The 22,343-nt window shown below is 39.1% G+C and overlaps 1 protein-coding gene across 1 annotated transcript in view; it reads left to right on the top strand.

Annotated features, from left to right (window-relative positions):
• Window positions 1-18,183, top strand: part of LOC100255486 (uncharacterized) — a 31,591-nt gene extending 13,408 nt beyond the window's left edge. The window contains exons 3-9 of the mRNA XM_019226183.2: window positions 13,037-13,160; window positions 14,022-14,455; window positions 14,818-14,894; window positions 15,030-15,165; window positions 15,988-16,191; window positions 17,447-17,502; window positions 17,918-18,183. Coding sequence (XP_019081728.1) covers window positions 13,037-13,160; window positions 14,022-14,455; window positions 14,818-14,894; window positions 15,030-15,165; window positions 15,988-16,191; window positions 17,447-17,502; window positions 17,918-17,921 — 1,035 coding nt within the window. The 3' untranslated portion in view covers window positions 17,922-18,183. The remainder of the gene's footprint in view (window positions 1-13,036; window positions 13,161-14,021; window positions 14,456-14,817; window positions 14,895-15,029; window positions 15,166-15,987; window positions 16,192-17,446; window positions 17,503-17,917) is intronic.
• Window positions 18,184-22,343: the final 4,160 nt, after the last annotated feature.

Below are 22,343 nucleotides of genomic sequence, written 5' to 3'. Positions count from 1 at the left end.
CTTTTTGGCAACGCACTTCCACCTCTAGCCTCGCCTGACGCCGTCTAACCACTCTCAATCTGTGCTTGTGCCATTCGAGCCCTGCAAGTGCATTTTTTTGGGGGTTTTTTTGTCTCTGTCGGCCCTCTAAACAGCCTTTCCGGCGACCTTCGGTGACTTCCTCTCCACCTCAAGCCCTGCAGTAGTGCCACATTTGTTTTTCTTTACTATTTGGTCTCTCACAGTCGCGGATCCTCGGTTTTTCTTCTTTCAACCGCGATCTGAAGCCGTATTAGGGCTCTCTTCGATTCAAACATATTTCGTTTTCCAGATAATTAGATATGACTACTAAAAGTTCCATTTTTTCCTCTGTTATATCTGGATCTCCTATGATTACTTCGGAAAAATTGGTTAGCAGTGAAAATTATTTGTCCTGGTCTACCTCTATGGAGCTTTGGTTTATGGGTCAAGATTATGAGGATCATCTTGTTACGCAGGAGGCGGATATCCCTGAGGTTGACAGAGTACAATAAAGGAAGATAGATGCACAGTTATGTAGTATGTTATGGCTATCAGGTGATCCTAAGATTCTGCTTCATCTTTGGGCCTAAAACACATGCTTTAAATTTTGGAATAAGGCGAAAGGGCTATACACGAATAATATCCAACGTCTTTATAAGGTGGCTTCTTCTATTGTCAATGTCAGACAACAAGACATGGATTTATCTACTTATATTGGCCAAATTGCCTCTTTTAAGGAGGAATTCTTGACCGTGATGCCTCTTACTACTGATGTTGGGGATCAACGAACACAGATCAACAAGTTCTTCATGGTTCTTACGCTTATTGGCCTCCGTCTAGATTTTGAAACCGTCCGTAATCAGATTCTTGGCGGTTCATCCGTTCCATCCTTGGATGATGTGTTTGCTTGCCTCCTTCGTATCTCCTCCACTCAGACTTTGTCATCTGATAACACTTCAAATTCTTCTATGTTAGTTTCTCAAACTAACTCTCGAGGAGGACGCAGTGGTAACCAAGGTAGAGGCCAACGTCTTCATTGCACCTATTGTAATAAGCTTGGCCACACTCGTGATCGGTGTTATCAGTCACATGGGCGGCCTCCCCGCACTGCCCACATGGCCCAGTCATTTGATCCTCAGCCACCTCAGCCTCCGAGCTCCTCCGCATCTCAGGGTATTTCCCTTACTGACAGTGAGTATGATGACTATCTTCGCTATCAGGCCACCAAGTCAGCTTCTGTTGCCCAGACTAGTAATGCTTCTGCTTGTTTTACCCACACATCTTCTCTTAGACCTTGGATTCTAGATTCTGGCACTTCTGATCACATATCTGGTAATAAGGATTTTTTCTCTTCTATTACTACTACATCTGCCTTACCTACTGTTACCTTAGCTAATGGTTCTCAAACTGTGGTCAAAGGCATTGGTTTGGCACATCCTCTCCCTTCTCTACCTCTCACTTCTGTCCTTTATACTCCAAGTGTTCCTTTAATCTTATCTCCATCAGCAAAATCACTTGTACTCTTAACTGCTCTATTACTTTTTCTGATAAATTTGTGACCTTGCAGGACTGGAGTACAGGGAAGACGATTGGCATAGGACATGAGTCTCAAGGCCTCTATCACCTCACCTCGCCTTCAACTCCTGCAGTTTGCATTTCCACTGATGCTCTCCTCCTCATCCACAGTCGCCTGGGCCACCCTAGTCTATCCAAGTTCCAAAAAATGGTCCCTCGTTTTTCATCTTTGTCGTCGCTTGCGTGTGAGTCCTGTCAGCTTGGGAAACATACTTCTATCTCGTTCCCAAAGCTTTTGAATTATCGGGCAAAGTCTCCTTTTGAACTTGTCTACACTGATGTTTGGGGTCTTTGTCGAACTGCGTCTACTTTAGGATTTCAGTATTTTATCACTTTCACTGATGATTATTCTTGATGTACTTGGTTATTTTTAATGAAAAATCAAGTTGAGTTATTCTCTATTTTCCAGAAATTTTATGCTGAAATCCAAACCCAGTTCAATATTTCTATTCGTGTGTTTTTTTTTTTTTTTGATAAGTGCGCACAAATATATTAAAAAAGGCAAAAAGCCACAAGGCATACAGGACGTATACACAGTAGCCAAACCAACAACCACCACTCACCACCCCTTAAGGCGCGGCGAGCCATTCCAAAAAACCTATAAGCGAAGAGGACTCTTCTCCCATATACACCCTAGCCCAACTCCACAAGTTACAAACAAAAGAATTCTTTAGCTTCTGAATAGCTAGAGAGCCCCCCCTAAAAGCTAATCTATTTCTCTCCTTCCAAACCGTCCAAAAAATACACAACGGAATGGAAGTCCAAATCCTTTTCCTCTTTCTCCCCACAAAAGGGCCCCTCCAACTGACTAACATATCTTTGACTCTCTCTGGGAACACCCAATTAGCCCCAAACAAGGCCAAGACAATCTCCCAGAGAGCCCTTACAACTATACAGTGTAAAAGTATATGATTTACATTTTCCTCTTCACAACCACATAAGAAACACCTGTTAGGAAACTGCCATCCCCTTCTTTGAAGCTTGTCTAAGGTGAGAACTTTCTCCCAAGACGCCTCCCAAGCGAAAAAGGCAACTTTGGTTGGAACCTTATCCACCCAAATGCCCTTTTTCGGGAAGCTAATGACATTAGACCCTGCCAAAAGCTTGTAGGCATCTCTAATCCGAAAGAGGCCGTGATTCTCTCCTTTCCAAATCACTGCATCCTCTTCAAGAGAAGTCCTCAAATCCCTCAACACCTGCATCAACTCTCCAAAAGCGTCCAACTCCCAATCATTAAGGTTTCTGGAGAGTCTTATATTCCAACCTCCTTGGCCGAGGCTAGAATCCCACATCTCATTTACCGAGGCGTTCCTTTGGACTGCCAATTCAAACAACTGGGGAAAGGTTTGAGCCAGCACCTCATTACCGCACCAATGGTCAGTCCAGAAACACACCTTAGTCCCCTTTCCCACTTTGAAAACAATATTATCCCAACACCAAGACGACTCCTTCAAGATATCCCTCCAAACCCCCACCCCAAACGTTCCGCGGGCCTCCTTAGTTCTCCAACCAAAACCCAACCGACCATACTTCACCTCAACCACCTTTCTCCAGAAAAAATCTTCCTCAATGGCGAACCGCCAAATCCATTTCCCCAACAGAGCCTTATTCAAAAGATCAGTTTTACGAATACCTAGGCCCCCATTCTCCTTTTGGGAACACACCACCGCCCAATTGATAAGATGAATCTTTCTTTCCAAACTTCCCCCTCCCCAAAGAAAATCCCTTTGAAGCTTTTCAAGCCTTTTAACAATCAGCTTCGGCATGCGAAAAAGAGACAATTGGTAGATCGGCATGCTGGCCAAAGTGCTTTTGATGAGGGTAATCCTCCCACCCTTTGACAAATATTGTCTTTTCCATAGAGCAAGCCTTCTTCTCATTCTTGCTTCAACCCCATCCCACATAGCCATGGCCTTGTGCTTGGCTCCCAAAGGCAGCCCCAAATAAACCGAAGGGAGGGTCCCCACTTTACACCCTATCTCCACCGCCAACATCTCAATGTCTTCCACCTCTCCAACCGGGATTACTTCACTTTTAGCAAGATTTATTCTAAGACCAGAGGCTGCCTCAAACCATACCAAAATCCAACTTAGGTAAGTAATGTGATCTTGCCTTGCTTCACAAAAGATAATCGTATCATCAGCAAACAGTAAATGGGATACATTTATCTCCATTCCCCCTCTCCTTTGGATTCTACAACCTGAAGTGAAGCCCCCATTAACAGCCCTTCTCAACATAGTGCTTAGAACTTCCATGCCCAACACAAAAAGGTAGGGGGAGAGTGGATCCCCTTGGCGTAACCCCCTAGAGTTGGAGAAGTAACCAGCCGGCACCCCATTAACCAGAATAGAGAAGCTTGCCGTTGAAATACACCACCAAATCCATTTCAACCACCGGTCCCCAAAGCCCATCTTCCGCATGACCTTCATGAGAAAGTTCCAATCAATACTATCATAGGTTTTTTCAATATCCAGTTTACATATCACCCCTTTCTCCTTGCGTTTAAGCCAATAGTCAATTACCTCATTGGCTATGAGTGAAGCATCTAAAATCTGTCTTCCCTTCACAAAGGCATTTTGGTCCGGCGAAACCACCTTGTCTAGCACCTTCTTAATTCTGTTGGACAGCACTTTGGCCAAGAGCTTATAAACACCCCGAAGCAAGCTGATTGGTCTGAAATCCCCCAAATCCTCAGCCCCCCCTTTCTTAGGAATGAGGACAAGAAAGGTAGAGTTAAGGCTCTTGGCAAACGACTTGTCTTCATAAAACTCCTTGAATACGTCCACAATTTCCTCTTTCACGAACTCCCAACAAAACTGCCAAAAGGCCACTGTGAACCCATCCGGGCCTGGGGCCTTATCACCATTCATTCCCATCAGAGCCAAGTGAATCTCTGCCTCAGTAAATGGCTGCTCCAATCCTTCAGCTTCAGCATGGTTTAAGCTTTTGAGCTGCAGCCCTTCTATATCAGGTTTCCATGATTGGTCATCTGACAACAAACATTGAAAGGCATTCACAACCCCCTCTCTCACCTCCCTCTCCTCCTCCAACCACCTCCCATTGATTTTAATCTTATCCATGGAGTTATTTCTTCTATGAGCATTAGCCATCCGGTGAAAGAAACCCGTATTCTTATCACCTTCCCTCAGCCACAAGTCCCTAGAAGATTGTCTCCAATGCATTTCTTCCAAAAGGACCCAATTTTTGAAGGCCTCCTTAGCCTCAGTTTTCAACTCTGTCTCCCTTTCAGTTAGGCTCCTGTCACTCTCCACCCTATCCCAAAATTCTACCTGTTGCAAGGCTAGATTTTTATTGACTTCCACCCTACCAAACACTTCCCTGTTCCAAGATGACTACCCTCTGGTAAATCTACAGTTGTTTGTCGTTGGGTTTACACAGTTAAGGTTAGCCCTGATGGTCAGGTTGATCGCCTTAAGGCCTGCTTAGTTGTTAAAGACTATACTTAGGTTTATGGTTCTAATTATGGTGACACTTTTTCTCTTGTTGCCAAGATAGCTTCTGTTTGTCTATTGCTCTCCATGGCTGCTATGCATTCTTGGCCTCTTTATCAGTTAGATATTAAAAATGCTTTTCTTCATGGAGATCTTGCTGAGAAAGTTTATATGGAGCAACCACCTGGTTTTGTTGCTCATGGGGAGTCTGGTTTAGTGTGCAGGTTACGTTGTTTTCTATATGACTTGAAACAATCTCCTCGAGTATGGTTTAGTCGTTTTAGTTCTGTTGTTCAGGAGTTTGGCATGTTTCGCAGTACAGCAGACCATTTCGTTTTCTATCATCATAACTCTTCGGGGCAGTGTATTTATCTGGTAGTTTATGTGGACGACATCATCATTACAGGTAGTGATCAGAATGGTATTCAGAAACTAAAGCAAGACTTTTTCACCCACTTTCAAACTAAAGACTTGGGGAAACTTAAGCATTTCTTAGGGATTGAGATAGCTCAATCCAGTTCCGGTGTGATTCTTTCCCAAAGGAAGTATGCTTTAGACATCTTGGAAGAAACCGGTATGTTAGACTGTAAACCGGTAGACACTCCTATGGATCCAAATGTCAAACTTATACCAGGACAGGGGGAGCCTTTAGGAGATCCTGGGAGATATCGACGACTTGTAGGTAAACTGAACTACTCACCATTACTCGTCCAGACATTTCTTTTCCTGTAAATGTTGTTAGTCAATTCCTATAGTCACCATGTGATAGCCATTGGGATGTTGTAATCCGCATTCTTCGATATATCAAAAGCACACCAGGCCAAGGTGTGTTGTACGAGAACAGAGGTCATACCCAGGTTGTTGGTTACACAGATGCAAATTAGGGCTGGCTCACCCATAGATAGGTTTTTATTGGAGGCAACTTAATATCCTGGAAGAGTAAGAAATAAGCTGTAGTGATCAGATCTAGTGCTGAAGCCGAGTATCAAGCTATGGCTCTGGCAACATGTGAACTCATATGCCTGAAACATCTTCTTCGGGAGTTGAGATTTGGAAAGGATGAACAAATGAAGCTCATCTGTGACAACCAAGCCGTTTTGCATATTGCATCCAATCTAGTCTTCCATAAAAGGACCAAACACATTGAAGTTGATTGTCACTTCATTAGAGAGAAGATCGCATCAGGATGTGTGGCGACTAGTTTTGTCAATTCAAATGATCAACTAGCAAATATTTTTACTAAATCTCTCAAATGTCCTAGAATTAAATACATTTATAACAAGCTTGGTGCATATAACATATATGCTCTAGCTTGAGGGGGAGTGTTAGATAGTGTACAGTTATTTACTTTTCCTTTTCTTTCCTTATTGTATTGTGGGTCCCACTAACATGTATATATATACCCAAGTCCAATGTGTATTATTAATAGTTTTTAATAACAAAAATTAGGGATTCTCCCTTTTCTCTCTTTTCACAATTTGGTATTGCAGCAATTTCAATAAACGAGACAGCAACTGCTTAGAAAAAAAAAAATTTCATTGATGAAGGCTGAAAAGAAAATATCCCAAGGAGCCAAATTCAGCTCTAGCACCATGTGAAAAGGTGGGAATATTATATTATTGATTTAGCATGTACAGGAGAAAATATATAGGCTCTAGCACCATGGGAACATTTAACCAAATCCCATTAAAACTGGGATACCAATCCTTAGAAAACAATCCCCTATAAATCAGGGATAAGGCTAGCTAATTAATCAAGCCCTTGAGGCCTAGCTCAAGTGGTAAAGGGATGGGGAGGGTTTGTGGGAGGTTCCAGCTTCAAGTCCTTACGGGGGCAAAAATTTACCTATCAAAAAAAAAAAAAAAAATTCTAACTAATTAAATCAAATATTTACAACTTTCCTAACTAATCCTATCTGAAGAATTTCTGAACTCCTTTATTGATATTAATCGGTACACACCATACACATATATATACACAAATGACTGAATAAGAAAAAATCAATCTAGCTTAATTCTCTCCTAAAATTAGGAAACTAAATCATAAGGAAATATCCTAAATGATCTCTCCTTTTTTATTCCTAAATTAAAGTCCTAACTTTGGCATTATTTCAACACTCCCCCTCAAGCTGGAGAATATATATCATATAATCCCAGCTTGCAAGTTAAGTCTTCGAAGTTAGGCCTAGGTAAAGCCTTGGTGAGGATGTCTGCGGTTTGGTGTTTGGTAGGAACATAGTTTAATTTGACCGTCTCACTAGTCACCTTCTCTGTGATAAAGTGTCTGTCAATCTCAACATGCTTGGTCCTGTCATGATGCACGGGGTTCTTTGCTATGCTTATAGCTGCCTGATTATCACACATCATCAGAATTGGAGATGAACTCGTTTGTCCCAGTTCACTAAGAACCCTTTTTATCCAAATCCCTTCACAGATTCCCTGTGCAAGAGCTCTGTACTCAGCTTCTGCACTACTTCTGGCTACAACTGATTGCTTCTTACTCCTCCAGGTAACAAGATTTCCCCAGACAAAAGAACAATATCCGGAAGTGGACCGCCTGTCAATGATGTTTCCTGCCCAATCCGCATCTGAGTATACTTCAGTGTCACGGTTCTCTGTCTTTCTGAAGAATAGGCCTTTCCCTGGTGTCATTTTTAAATATCTAAGAATCCTGTAGACTGCTTCCATGTGTTCCTCAGTGGGGCTGTGCATGAATTGACTTACAGCACTCACTGCAAAGCCAATATCTGGTCGAGTGTGTGAGAGATAAATCAAGCGCCCGACAAGCCGCTGATATCTCCCCCTGTCTACCGGTGTACTTTCTTTCTCGATACCAAGTTTCTTCTGACTATCCATAGGAGTATCAATTGGTTTGCATCCAAGCATACCGGTCTCCTTAAGAAGATCGAGTATGTATTTTCTTTGAGAGACTACGATTCCCTTCCTTGATCTAGCCACTTCCATACCAAGGAAATATTTCAAATTTCCAAGGTCTTTAACTTCAAACTCTTCTGACAAATACTTCTTCAAATTCTGTAACTCCCCCATATCATTTCCAGATAGAATAATATCATCGACATAGACTATCAATATGGCCAATTTCCCGGCATGAGACTTCTTGAAAAATAGAGTATGATCAGCCTGACCTTGTTTGTAGCCCAGCTTCAGGACTGCTTTTGTGAATCTATCAAACCAGGCTCGAGGAGATTGTTTAAGGTCGTACAATGATTTTTGGAGTTTGCAAACCTGATTCTTTGCCATACTTTCTTCGAAACCAGGTGGTATTTCCATGTAGACTTCCTCTTCTAGGTCCCCATTTAGAAACGCATTTTTTATGTCCAGTTGTTGCAAGCACCAATCTTGATTGACAGCTAATGAGAGAAGGATCCTGATAGTGTTCAGTTTTGCAACAGGAGCAAAAGTCTCCTGATAGTCTATCCCATAGGATTGTGTAAACCCTCTAGCTACCAAACGAGCCTTGAATCTTTCGACTGATCCATCTGCTTTGTATTTTATGGTGAAAATCCACTTGCACCCCACAGGCCTCTTCCCAGCCGGCAAATCTGTGATAGTCCACGTCCCATTCTTCTCAAGTGCATCAATCTCATCTTGTACTGCCTTCTTCCATTCTGAAATTTTTAATGCCTCTTGTATTGTGTTGGGAACCTGAGTATCATCAAGAGAAGTAGCAAATGCTTTGTAAGATGGTGATAACCCTTCATACGTAACATAATTCCCAATTGGATGATCTGTACATCTCCTAACACCCTTCCTCAATGCAATTGGCAAAGTAGAATCATCAATGCTGGGAATTAACACCTCTCCAGCCCTATCCTCACCTATGTTCTCTTCAGGAAGACTTGAATTGGAGTCAATATATTGGCCACATGTTGACTGTGATCCGTGCTCTAATTCCTGTCTTTTCCTCCTCCTGATGTAAACTTGTAAGTTCTCATTAGCAAGTTGTGGGGCTATAGGTTGAATAGGCATGGGAGACTGGATGGTCACGGGAGAAGGAACATTTGTGTGCTGGGCTGGCTGAACTGATGGCGGCATGGGTGTGGACAACTCAGTGGGCGCGAATTGAGAAGGATTTGGTGACTCTGAGTGAAAAGAAGGTACACCCTCAAGAAAAGACTCCCAAACTTGATGTTCATTCATGCTCTCCCCCTGAACATGAGATTTGGGATAGAAGAAGACATGTTCAAAGAAAGAGACGTCCATGGTGGTGTAAAATCTTTTGTTGGTTGGAGAATAGCATTTGTACCCTTTTTGGGTTGGAGAATACCCTAGAAAAATGCACTTATTTGCTCGAGGAGCAAATTTGCTACGATTTTGAGGATACACATGAACGAATGTCGTACAACCAAATACTTTGAGTGGTAAATCAGAAGAGGCGGCATGGGTGTGAGGAAACTGTTTTAAGAAAAGTTGACGTGGGGATTGAAAGGTAAGCACTCTGGATGGCATACGGTTAATCAAATAGGTAGCTGTGAGAATAGCTTCCCCCCAGAAATAGTTTGGAACATTAGAGGAAAACATAAGGCACCGGGCAACCTCCAAGAGATGTCTATTCTTGCGTTCGGCCACCCCATTTTGTTGTGGGGTGTCAACGCAAGAACTTATGTGGATAATGCCATGATTTTGAAGATAAGTACTGAGACTACTAGTAAAGTATTCCTTTGCATTATCTGACTTGAGGACTTGTATTTTGGAATTGAATTGATTTTGAACCATAAGATTGAAGGTTTGAAAAATGTGCCCGACCTCTGACTTTTCTTTCATAAGGAAAACCCATGTTACCCGAGTATGATCATCAACGAATGTCACAAACCATCGAGTGCCAGAAATATTTTTTATCCGGGAGGGACCCCACACATCATTATGTACTAGAGAGAAAACAGTCGAAGGTTTGTATGGGATTTGAGGATATACTGTTCGAGTATGCTTTGCAAACTGACAAATTTCACAGTGATAAGATGCTGGATTTTTATTGATAAATAATCTGGGAAACAATTTTGCAAGGTAAACAAAGCTAGGATGACCAAGGCGATAGTGTAACATTATAATCTCACTATCTTTATTGACCTTAGAATTTGACACAGAATTGAAAGACTCTGACATACTCTGAGACTGTACGCAACTTGCTTGAGAGACTTGGTTTGAGAATTGGCCACATGAAAGGAGGTAGAGCCCGGAACACAGTTTAGCACTGCCAATCATCTTCCCCGATTTCAAGTCCTAAAAAACACACAAGTTTGGATAGAATTTAGTAACACATTGGAGATCATGAGCCAATTTGCTAATGGACAAAAGATTACAATCCAAGTTTGGAACATGGAGAACAGAGTCAAGATATAAGTCTTTAGTAAGTTTTATAGAACCTGTCCCGGCAATTTTTGACTTTGAACCATCAGCAATATGGACGGATGAATGACCATTACTTGGCTTGTAATTTTGAAGAATGGCAGCATCTCCTGTCATGTGATCAGAAGCACCTGTGTCTACTATCCACGGCCTCATTCCTCCTCGATTAGCAGTGAAGGCTACACCGGTAGTACTGCCACTGCCAACTTGGCTTAATAATTTCTGTAGCATCTCCATCTGCTCTTTGTTGAATGGACTCGGCTCGGGAACAGATGTGCTCTCAGAGTTGGCAGCCACGTGTGCTCTGCCATCTCTGTCAAACCGTGGCTTTGGTTTCCAATCAGCAGGTTTGCCATGAAGCTTCCAGCAAGTCTCCTTATAATGGCCTAGTTTCTTACAATAATCACACCAAGGCCTATCCCGTTTCTGACGATCTCCACCACTACTATTAAATGACCGAGCAGCAAGGGCAGAGGCATCCAATGTTGGGGCAGGTTGCTCTTTTGATCCCATTATCACTTTCTTTCTACTTTCTTCACGCCTAACCTCTGAAAAAGCCTCCCTGAGACTTGGCAGGGGTTTAATGCCCATGATTCGGCCTCTAACATCATCCAATTCCCTGTTTAGTCCTAGGAAGAACTTGAACAGTCTCTTTTGTTCCACAATTTGCCTGTATGTTGCTGCATCATCCGAACATTTCCATGAGTGAGTCTCAAATAAGTCAAGTTGCTGCCAATACCTTGTGAGTGTGTTGTAATACTGAGTAACTGACTGCTCTCCTTGGCGGAAGTCATGTAGAGCTGATTCAACCTGAAACAGTTCTGAAGTATTTTCAGAACTTGAGTAAGTTTCTTTGGCTGCATCCCATATGTCCTTTGCAGTCCCAAACAGCAAGAAATTTTCGCCTATGTCATTGTTCATGGAATTGATAAGCCATGACATGATCATGCTGTTTTCAATCTTCCACTTCCTGAAACCCGGTTCTGTAGTTTCTGGCATGACTGCTTCTCCAGTGAGGTACTCATCCTTTCCTTTACCGCAAATGAACAGCAACACAGATTGTGACCACTGTAAATAGTTATGGCCATTTAATTTGTGTCCTGTGATGAGAATAGGAGAGGAATCATTGCCACCAAGGTTTGGAATTTCAGATCTGCCCCCTGATTCTGGTGACGTGACGCTGGATACTTGTGATGATGCCATTCCGTATTTTGTCATGGACCGGAAAAGTAGAAGAACACTTTTCAAGGCACGTGCAGGGACTGGAGTTGAGAAAAAATAGCCGGAGGACGCCAAAAAATCTGATCAGAGGACCCGCGGAAGTAAAAGAACCCCAAAAGAGGCACGTGCAGGGCTCGGATTGCACAAACAAGTAGGAAGGGTGGCTGGTCGGCGTCAGGCGAGTCTGGAGGAGGAAGCGCGTCGTCGGAAAGTGGCTCACGCGCCCTCACGCGCCGGCGCGTGAGATGCAGTCGCCGACCGGAAAAACGCGCGTGGGCGGCGCGTGGATGGGTTTCTGGTTCCGATGCTTTGGGACAAATTGGAGATCTCCTCCAGGCGCTCCTTGCGGTGTAGAAAAAAATCGTCGCCGGAAAGTTCGCCGGAAAAGTTCACCGGAAAAGTTGCCGGCGGTGAGTGTTTTCTGACGACGATTCGACTGTCCGGAAAGCGTTTTCTCCCTTGGCTCTGATAACAGGGACTGATGATCGGAATGAGAGAGAGAGAGAGAGAGAGATGATCGGATTGAGATATGGCCAGAGAGATTTGGCCGGAATGAGTGATGGCCTGAATAAGAGGTGGCCAGAAGGGATTAGGGTTTCAGAAAACTGGCTCTGATACCATGAAGAATTTCTGAACTCCTTTATTGATATTAATCGGTACACACCATACACATATATATACACAAATGACTGAATAAGAAAAAATCAATCTAGCTTAATTCTCTCCTAAAATTAGGAAACTAAATCATAAGGAAATATCCTAAATGATCTCTCCTTTTTTATTCCTAAATTAAAGTCCTAACTTTGGCATTATTTCAACACTATCTAACCCCAGCCAGCATATTTACCCAGTTGACTTCATCAAATAATAATAATAATAAAATGTATTAAAGGCGCCTGATGAAAAGGGATTGATACCCTATTATACAAGAGGTATACAAAGCGCACTAAAATTTCTTAGAGATCATTTACACATCAATGACTGGACCTGGTGACTCTGTCAGGTTTTTCCTTAGGAAGGGAGCTACCCAATATCTGTAGAAATGCTTAAAGCATTTCAATATCTTCAGTCAAGCACTCGTGTTCAGGCATCTTCAGAATATTGTTATTTTAACTGTTTGTAATGATAGTATATGATATGTAACTATAGAGATGCCTAAGTATATTAGGTTTCTTAGAGTCATGTTGGTGGAATTCTCATTCATAGACATAGCTTTGGCACATATCCAAATTACTTGAGGAGATATTGGTTCACTGGAATCATTTGTATTTGGCATTAGATGACCATTTTTATTTGCTTGGCATGTATAAAAAATTGTTTAGAGATATGAAGGCTGGGTTCTGCTTATTCTCATGGAATTAAAATTGTAATCTGTATATTAATTGCTATAATAAATATTTGATGCAATTTAACTTTTTTTAGGAACTTCAATGTAGTGATTGGTCACACCGTCCACTTACAGAAGAGCAGAAAACATATGCAGCTACAGATGCACACTGCTTGCTTGAAATATTCAACATCTTCCACTTCAAAGTTGCTGAAAAAGGTTTGTGTGTGTGATATTCTAAATTTGCAGAACTGTTGAGATTTGTCTTGTAGATTTTATCTGGGAGTTTTGTCTTGCTAATGTGTTAGGGAGCTTAGGTTAGGGACTAAAGAGTTTAGTTTTTAGATAACCTTATGCTTGTTATTGTTATGTCTTTGAAGATTCTCATCATGTGCATACAACTAACTGTAAATTGTCTTCCTTATGATTTCTACAATGATTACAACTATGAACGGCACTAAGGATATGTGCCATTTGGAAGCAGATCTGTAATCTTAGTAGGGTGTCACTGCACATCCCAAAATTTTGGATGGTTCAAGGGGTTCATGTAATCTTAGACGATCCTCCAAAGGTGAGTGCTTTCTGATTTGTTCGTCTTGGGAACAGAAACTACACAATTTTGAGAGTGCATATGTGCATTCACATGATTTTGATTGGAAATCCTAGAAAGATCACTAAGCTGAATTCTAATGAATAGTTTGAGAAACTAATTTTCATTTATGCATATGGATACTGCTGGTTCCTGGTTTTAAGCTCTACTCGTAACTCAATCCACAATTTTCCACAATTTCCTTTTTGCACTGCCCCTCGTCAGTCTCACACTTTTTTATCCAAAGAATTACCAATGGTCCAACATCCTTTTTTCTCTATACTTGTTGTCACTGCATTTATGGTGCATGAACATATTCAGCCTAAGTGTAGTTGTGGAACAAAAAACATAGAAGATCCCCATTATACGAAGCATGTTTCACTGTGAAATCCAGAGAGGTCCTTTTGATCATTTGTTCTATATAACTTACACATTCGAGTCTTGATATTGTAAACAGCTTGATTATGAATTTCTTCAACTGTCTATTGCAGGAAATTCTTTTTGTAGTGCCACTGAACAGCGTTTCTCAAATGTGGATTGCGGGTTGAAACAGATTCTTGAGAATCCTGATATTTGTCATAAACTTCTGAGGAGCAAGTTTTTTGATGCTGTAGATATAGTTCGAGCTACTACATCTGAATTTCCTCAGAGAAAAGCTACTTTAGAGGAAGTTGTTTCATGGTCATCATGCAGAAATACCATCCCTATGGATGATTCCCTCTTTAGCATTGTTAGGAAATATGGTGAAAGAATTTTGTTGAAGGAATCTGACAGAAAGCCTAAAACCAAGAAGAAAGGGAAAAAACAATCTTCAGCAGTTTGCAAAGAGAAGCAAATAGAAATTTTTGATGAGTGGTGTAGCCCCCCACCATGGGATTTGACCTTGGGGGGAGATGGATGCCCTAAGTTTCTATGTGATGTGATGGTATGTTTCGATTTATATTTTGTGTATGAGCTACTTTCATTCCAGGGTTTAGGTTTTCACACAGCATGTTCTCATAGTTGTAATGGCTCAGAATAAAACACTTTCTTTGTAATGACCTGCTCCCAACCGTGTAGATATTGTCTGCTTTGGACCCAAAGGGGCCCTCACGGCTTTAAGACGCGTTTTAAAGCCATGAGGGCCCCTTTGGGTCCAAAGCGGACAATATCTACACGGTTGAGAGCGGGTCGTTACATTCTTCCTTCCCTTCTCTATGTTCATTTAAGTTTTCATTTAAATGTCACCTAGAATTTAAATAGTCATGATCAGATTATAAGAATGGTGCTAATTGAACATTTACTCAGGTGGAAGGCTTAGCAAAGCATTTACGATGTGTTGGGATAGATGCTGCAATACCATATTCAAAAAAACCTGAATCTAGGTTTTCCTCTCACTGTAGTTTCAATTATTTTTTAATATATTTAACAATGGAACTAGTTTTAACATCATGTTTGATATTTATTTTCTATGTAAAATATAATCTTTAACCCCTTTATTTATTATTCATTCTTTTTAGGGAGTTAATTGATCAAGCACGGAAAGAGAATAGGGTGCTCTTGACGCGAGATTCCAAGCTACTGAGACATGAGTATTTGATAAAAAATCAAATATATAGGGTGAAGAATCTTCTCAAAAATGAACAGCTACTTGAGGTATACATGCAGTTGTTTGCCAAAGAGGGAAATTAAAAAGTGTGCATATTCTATGAAAAGAAACTTTAGAATTTTTTTTTTTTTTTTAACGATTGAAAGTTATTTGTTTGGAATTATGTGACTATGCAAATGATAGATAAATGAAAAGTGAGAAAAGGTAGGTTTTTCATCCAATTCAATGACTTGAAATCTAAGCATCCAATTTTGGAATTTGTTTTGGTGCTCTTCTGATGACAGTAAAGTATTGAAGCGGTACTTTACAATCTTGCTCAAGTATTGGTGGCTTAGTTTAAATTGTTTAAATAGATTCTTTGTTCTTATCTGTTGAACTACCAATTTTCCTAAAAGTATAATCTTATAAGATTTGGGCCCACAATATACATCATGCACTTTAACACCCTCTCTCATGTGTAGCCTCCATTTTAGGCTTCCATATGGGCCTAATAAATTAGGTAAATAAACATGCAGTGACGAGGTTCCAATGCTTGACCTTCCACCAAACAAGGCTTTGATTCTATATTGAACTACCAATTTTCCCGAAAGCTTAAACTTGTAGGATTTGGACCACAATTTATATCATGCAGTCTAACATCATCCAATATGTCAGTTTACACTTAGAAAATGTTACACTGCTGAACTACAGCATCCTAGGACCTCATAGAAGATCACTATAGAGTGTGGTCATTGTTGACATGAGAATTCTTACCACTATGTCTGTTATAGATTGTATTTACTGTTTTGCTATATACTAATAAGGAATTGGGTTTGTCAATCATCTGATACATTGGTGTAGCAATGCCTGAATTTTAATTATTGTTGTAGGTAATCGAAACATTCCAATTGAAAATTTGCGAGGATCAGCTAATGTCAAGGTGCACCAAATGCAATGGGAGGTTTATCCAAAAGCCGCTAACAGCAGAAGAGGCTAGTGAAGCTGCAAAAGGTTTCCAAGTAATTCCCAACTGCTTGTTTGACTCAAATCTAGAATTTTGGCAGTGCATGGACTGCAACCAACTTTACTGGGAGGTAATGTTTGTCAATTCCTTTAAGCCTTACTGAACTATTCAAACTATCCATCAGGGATCTGGGTGTTAAATAAATTGATTAAACTGACCTGATAATGTACTTTTCTCTTACTGAGCCCCTGTTTCATAAGGGCTACATATTGTGCCACATGTTTGGTGAGCTTTCGTCATCACATTGTCAAACAATGTTCAAATATTTATGGTACATAACAAGAACCAATTGGTATGACAGCCTATGAGCTGGAAGAAAGGCCCAGTGGGCTTGAAGATGATTCCTAACTTGGCCACCTTGTTCATAAGAAAATAGACAGAAGAAAGGAGTTCAAGTGAGGTCATGATTTGGTGGTGTTGGATACAAGTGGGTGGCAGCTGAAGGCACTGTGAAAGATTGCCACTATACCATTTGTAGGTTCCCCTAGAGAACTACTGACTGTTAGTCATGCTGACATGCAGCAGCATGCTATTAATAGAGCTAATGCAAATAGGTACATGGGAATCAATCTACATCAAGTAAGAATTAATGCCAGTTTCCAGCAGGATTCTCAGTTCTCCAGCCTCTTTGCTTTTTCCTTTCTAGAACTACTGCCCCTATCCCATCATTCACTTCAAGCTTCGTTTATCAGTCACCAATCATCATAGGAGAAAGGCTGCTGTTAAATTTTGAACCTTAGTTGAGGGAAGACATGGATTGCAGGTAGAAGTATCCAATTCTTCCGCCTTCCAGGGTTAGGTAAAATCCAAACATCATCAACATGACTGATAGTTCCTGTGAATTCCATAATGCTAGCACTAGGATGTGGGAGACTTAAGAAAGTTGATTCTAACCTCTCCTTTCAGTTAGATGCTTTGTCTCCCTGTCCTTTGATGGGTCAAGGCGTCTCATCTTACAGCCACTTGACATTGTGGCCATAGCTTCTGATCTCCCAAATGGGCTAGTAGAGTTCTCCGAGAGGTGACCAGAATTTTAGGATCCATTTTTAATTGGTCCCTCCAATATATCTAGGCCCCCCAGGATATTTATTAGATTGGAATTTGGAAACCCACCTGAATGGATCATAGTAAATGATAAAGCAACTCAATTATGCAAGTAAACGTCAGTATCACACCAAATATAACTTCACTAGTGAAAACTTTGAGCTTACAACATCCTGTTTGGTTACTTTATTTAAAATTTTAGTTTGAACTCATCAGATTGGGCAATAATCTGCTTCCAACCAACTCTGGCTAACATGTTTACATTCATGTCATTGTTACAGGGAACCCAATATCACAACGCAGTTCAGAAGTTCATCAACGTCTGCAAGTTGAATGAGTAGCTTGAAGTCCAATACATATGCATGATGTTAAACTATTTGCTTCTGTATCATATTCGTTCATCTGTTGATATAGCGTGTACTGTCATCCATATCAACCCATCACTCTGACATACCAGCACTTGAGATATGTAATGTTCAACTGGGTGGGGCCTTTACCTGATAGGGAAAATCTCCCTACCAGAAATGGAGAATCTGAGATGACACCAGAAATAGATTTGGTGTGGAGGGGGGTGGGTCGGTGGGAACAGGTTTTTTTTATCTATGATCGTGTACACGATTTTCATTTCTTAGACCATTTTCAGTTGAAGCCATGTAATTGATATCATCCAGAAAAATGATCTTCCTTGTGCATTTATCCCCAAATTGTATTGATTTAAAAGACACCCACGCTGACAAGCTTTTATCATGCAGGTGAATGATACTCGGCACATAGTTGATTCTGATGTCAGAGTTGATGTTCCAACCACAACTATGTCTGAACAACTCCGAATTTTTGCCACAGTAAGTCTAGATTAGATTAATTTTTGCTATTAAACTAAGAAGATTGATGCGAATAATGAGACTCATTAGGGTTTTTGCTTCAATTGTTTAATGTAGGTGTCAAATTGCTGTTTGACTAATAATATGTTATTCTGATTTTTTGAGCTGGGTTATCAAAGCACTAACATATTATATCATTGATTTAGCATTATTGAATTGATTAATCAAACTTAATTGTTAGGCATGCATGGACTTACAAGAACAGAACACCACCACTTGGCTAAGGAGGAACCTTTAGGCCCAGAGTTGAAAATGCCCCACAATTTAATTCTTCTTAGTGGGTTGGACCCACCCTAGAAGAAAAGGTCTCTTTCCTGGAAAGATTGTGTGTTCAAAAGTAGGAAATGCCTTCTCTATTAAGCAATAAGGAAGGCAATATGTTGGGTTCTTTTCTAGGGTTTCTTTTTTTAATTCATGTCAAAGGTGGGTGTCTAGTATTTTTATGGTTGGTTCACATTCTATGAGCCCTTTTCTGTAGGGCATTAAGGTGTTTATAGGGATCATTTTTATTCTTAGGAGGGTCCATTTGAATCTTGGAAGTTTCAGGGAGAGTACAGGGGCAAAAGCAAAGGAGAGAGATGAAAGAAAATAAGAAAAGTGAAGGGTAAAAAAAATACTAGAATAGTTTTGAATTTAGTAGAGTGCTTCACAGTAAACCAAACGAAAAATGGAAGTGTTCTTTCTGATTTTTGTCTTTTCTTGGTACCTTTTAGGATCCAATTAGTCAAAAGACTCCGGTTGTTGTTGTTGTTGTTGTTTTTTCCTCTGAAGACGAAACATTATTCAAATATTATTTGTAAATTATTTTGTCCAAATGCAAAAAAATTGAAAAACTTTGAATTCAAGTGAAATTTGAAGTTTGAATGACAGTTTGCATCAATCTTACTTCAGATTTTACATAAATAGAAAATGTCTTTTCCTGATCATGACTTGTGATCGTGTTTTAGGGTTTTTTTCTTTTATAAAAGAAGCATGAAAAATTCTAAAACTAATTTTCAAAATTACTTTACATTTTCTGTTGCTTTTCTTTTTATCTTCTCTTTTGAAAATCCAAACAAAGATCTCCTGGATTGATAATGATACACAAGTGGGACAAGAGTGAAGTGGAAGATAAAGTCTTGAGGTGGGAATGGAATTCCATTAGCTAAGCTACATGGGGCTGGCAAAATGAAAGTGAAATCTCAAATCATTTCATTTTCACGTTTCATTTCAAATCATATTGACACTTTTGATCTTGCACGTGGATTATGAAAACGGGAGGGAAAATTATTGCGGTCTTTTCCTTAATTAAAGGTCACATTTAGGTGTGTGGGGATCCTGGAATGAGATTCCTATGACCCACACCCCTAGTTGAAATCATTATGACTATCTACCAGTAGAGTATGAGAACCTGGCCATGGCCTCTGGCGTGCCTTAAGATGTAAAAGTTTGTATGGCTCAGACCTAAGGTACAACATGATGCGCATGTTCGAGTGAAGTGAAATGGACTTGGGATGATTTGAGATGTATTTCAATCAGATTATAAATATGTAGAAGCAGCATTCAATAAAGAAACAATGAATTTGACAAAATATAAGGCATATTTCATGGCAAGCAATCCGCATGGATAAGCTCATACTAACTCGTCATTTTGGGATCCACTTCGGGATTTTCCTTGGGAGGTTTCGGGGAGGAATTGGAATGTAATAATATCGATTCATACAGATACAGGAGAAAAGGTTCTCTATTGATTTAAACGTTGTACCTATGGGATAGGGATAAAGGAAGAGAAAAAAATCGAATATTTCACATAGTACTTTTGATCGAAAAATCAATCTGATTTATTTCGTATCCTTCGCTTAATGAGAAAATGGGTCAGATTTTACAGGATTAAACCTATGGGATTTAAGTGGAATGATGGAAGGGAATAAAAAAAGAAAAAGAAAAAAAAAGGGAAATAAAAATAATATGTAAATAAAAATGAAGTAGATGCCTTATAAGTAGGGTAAAATTGTGACCTCAACAAACGATGAACCAAAGGTCTAGAGTTTGTGTTTTTATTGAGGCATATTTCTTGGCAAGTGATGCCTTATAACTAGGGAGTAACCACCTTGAGCCTTGGCTGCTTTTTAAAACTGTGACCTCAACAAACAATGAACCAAAAGTCCAGAGTTTGTGTGGTGTATGATGTCTTTATCAAGGTAAACTCAAAGGCATAATTTTGTAAGGATGATATTGATATTTTAAAAGTTTTAGTAAATATGAAAAAATTCTTCTTTTTTTTTAGATTTTTATAAATTTTTATATATTAATTTTCTATTATTTCTTTTTTATTTATAAGTCATATAGGTGAGTATAAACGTAATATTATCTCTAAATTAATAAATATTTATTTATTGATGAATAACTTTGTTAAAATAATAATTTTTCTTGATCTTAAATGTATTATTTTATAGTAGCTTTCTTAAATTGTGACGGAATCAAACATATGCATCAAATAATCAAATTAATTTACATATAATTAAAGAGTATAAATATTTTAATTTTTATTAAAATTCAAAATAGATGGCATTGGAAAATGTAAGAAGCAATTTATAAAATTGAAATTCATAATTTCTTTTATTATTTATGAAAACTATAATTGGTTCTTATAAAAAAAGATATAGAAAATGCCTTATAGTATTAGTTGAAAATTAGGAAATTAAAAAAAAAAAAAAAAAAGACTTAATTCTAGAATTTCAAATTATTGGAAAGGAATCAAACACTAGCTGAGTGGTTGACGAGGAAGCAGAATCTGAACGCTGCAACAACCCACCACGTGACGATGTCGTTTCATCAATCATCATCAGGATTCGTTTGTTCTACTTGATTGTACACTCGCACGCTATGATGGAACCTTTCAACACACCTAAATATTCCTCCCCTTGACATGTTTCTATTTTTCATTGGCACTCAGGTGGGGTCGCACCAATAGAGCTGTTGAATTGTGCCACGTATCCCATCTGCAGATGTAACGACTCTGACCGGCTGGAAATCCGGAGTCCCAGCCGGCGACGCCGCCACGGACTGCAGGCCTCTTGCTATGGTGCGCTTTCGATTGTTTGCTAAAGTGAGCCGCAGAAGGTCCAAACGTTATATTTTGGAATTAATGTTATAAAATAGAAAGAAAATTGATGTATTTTTGGAAATCCATATTTTTTTTATTAATTTAATTTAATGAAATGAGGGAAATACAACGTAATTATTAACAAAATCAATACATTTATAGAGAAGTAAATCCACCAAATAATTCGAAAATAATTTAAATTATAAATATCCTTAATTTTTATTTTTATTTTTTTTTAAGCTCACAAAGAATGGGCGAATTTTGAGAACTTTCCAATCATCATAGAGTATTTGTAACCATTGAATTAATTAAACAATACATGTATGGAGTAGTTTGACTAGCAATGGCATGGCATTTAAACATATTGGTTAAAAAAATTGGTAAAAGAAATGGTAGAAATTCATTTAAAAAGATTTGAGTGACAAGATAACCCACAACTCAAGTGGGATTTTGAAAAATAAATAAATCATTCTAAATTTTTTAAAATAATAATAATAATTAAAAAAATATTTATAAATCTACAACAAAAATTTTAAATTTAAATATTGAATTCTAAAATCATCTTTTAAAGAAAAATTTTTAAGTTTTAATATGATGTAAATATATATTAGAATATTTTTTTAAAAAGATAACTTTATTATGGTAAAGGTATATTAGAATAGTTTTTAACTATTATAAAACCCAAATTATTTTTATAACAACTTTTTTTTTTTTTACAAATATTTCAAGAAAATGGTATAAATAGATAAATAAATAAAAAAATCCCAACTCAACCTTTGGTGGGGTTGCCCATGGCTTGATAGAGCAATACCAAGAAAGAGCTAAGTTGACAAAAGGAATATTTGGGAGGTGGGTATGTGTGCATTAGTGTATCCATATATATATTCCCTTCACACTTTGAGACTTGAGACTTGATCATTCATACATATATCAGAGGCAGTGGGTGCAGTCCTCTTACCTCCTTTTTAAGATGGCCATTCCCATTGGATTTTGTGAATTCCAATCAAATCCAAGACTCTCCATCATCTAGAAAAGAAGGAAAAGAAACTCCCTATAATTTTAGTCTTCATCACAAGTCACAAACCCATACATTTATATTATATATATTATATGTAATTGGATCCCACCAACACTCTCTCTTGTCACTTCTTGAGTTGCATCACCACACTACCACCCTCCTCCTTTTTCTCCTTCTCTTCTCTCTTGTCATGT

Source organism: Vitis vinifera, chromosome 16, assembly GCF_030704535.1.
Source record: "Vitis vinifera cultivar Pinot Noir 40024 chromosome 16, ASM3070453v1".
NCBI lineage: Eukaryota > Viridiplantae > Streptophyta > Magnoliopsida > Vitales > Vitaceae > Vitis > Vitis vinifera.
The sequence above is the reverse complement of the archived record's forward strand: the minus strand, read 5'-3'. Positions and strand labels throughout refer to the sequence as shown.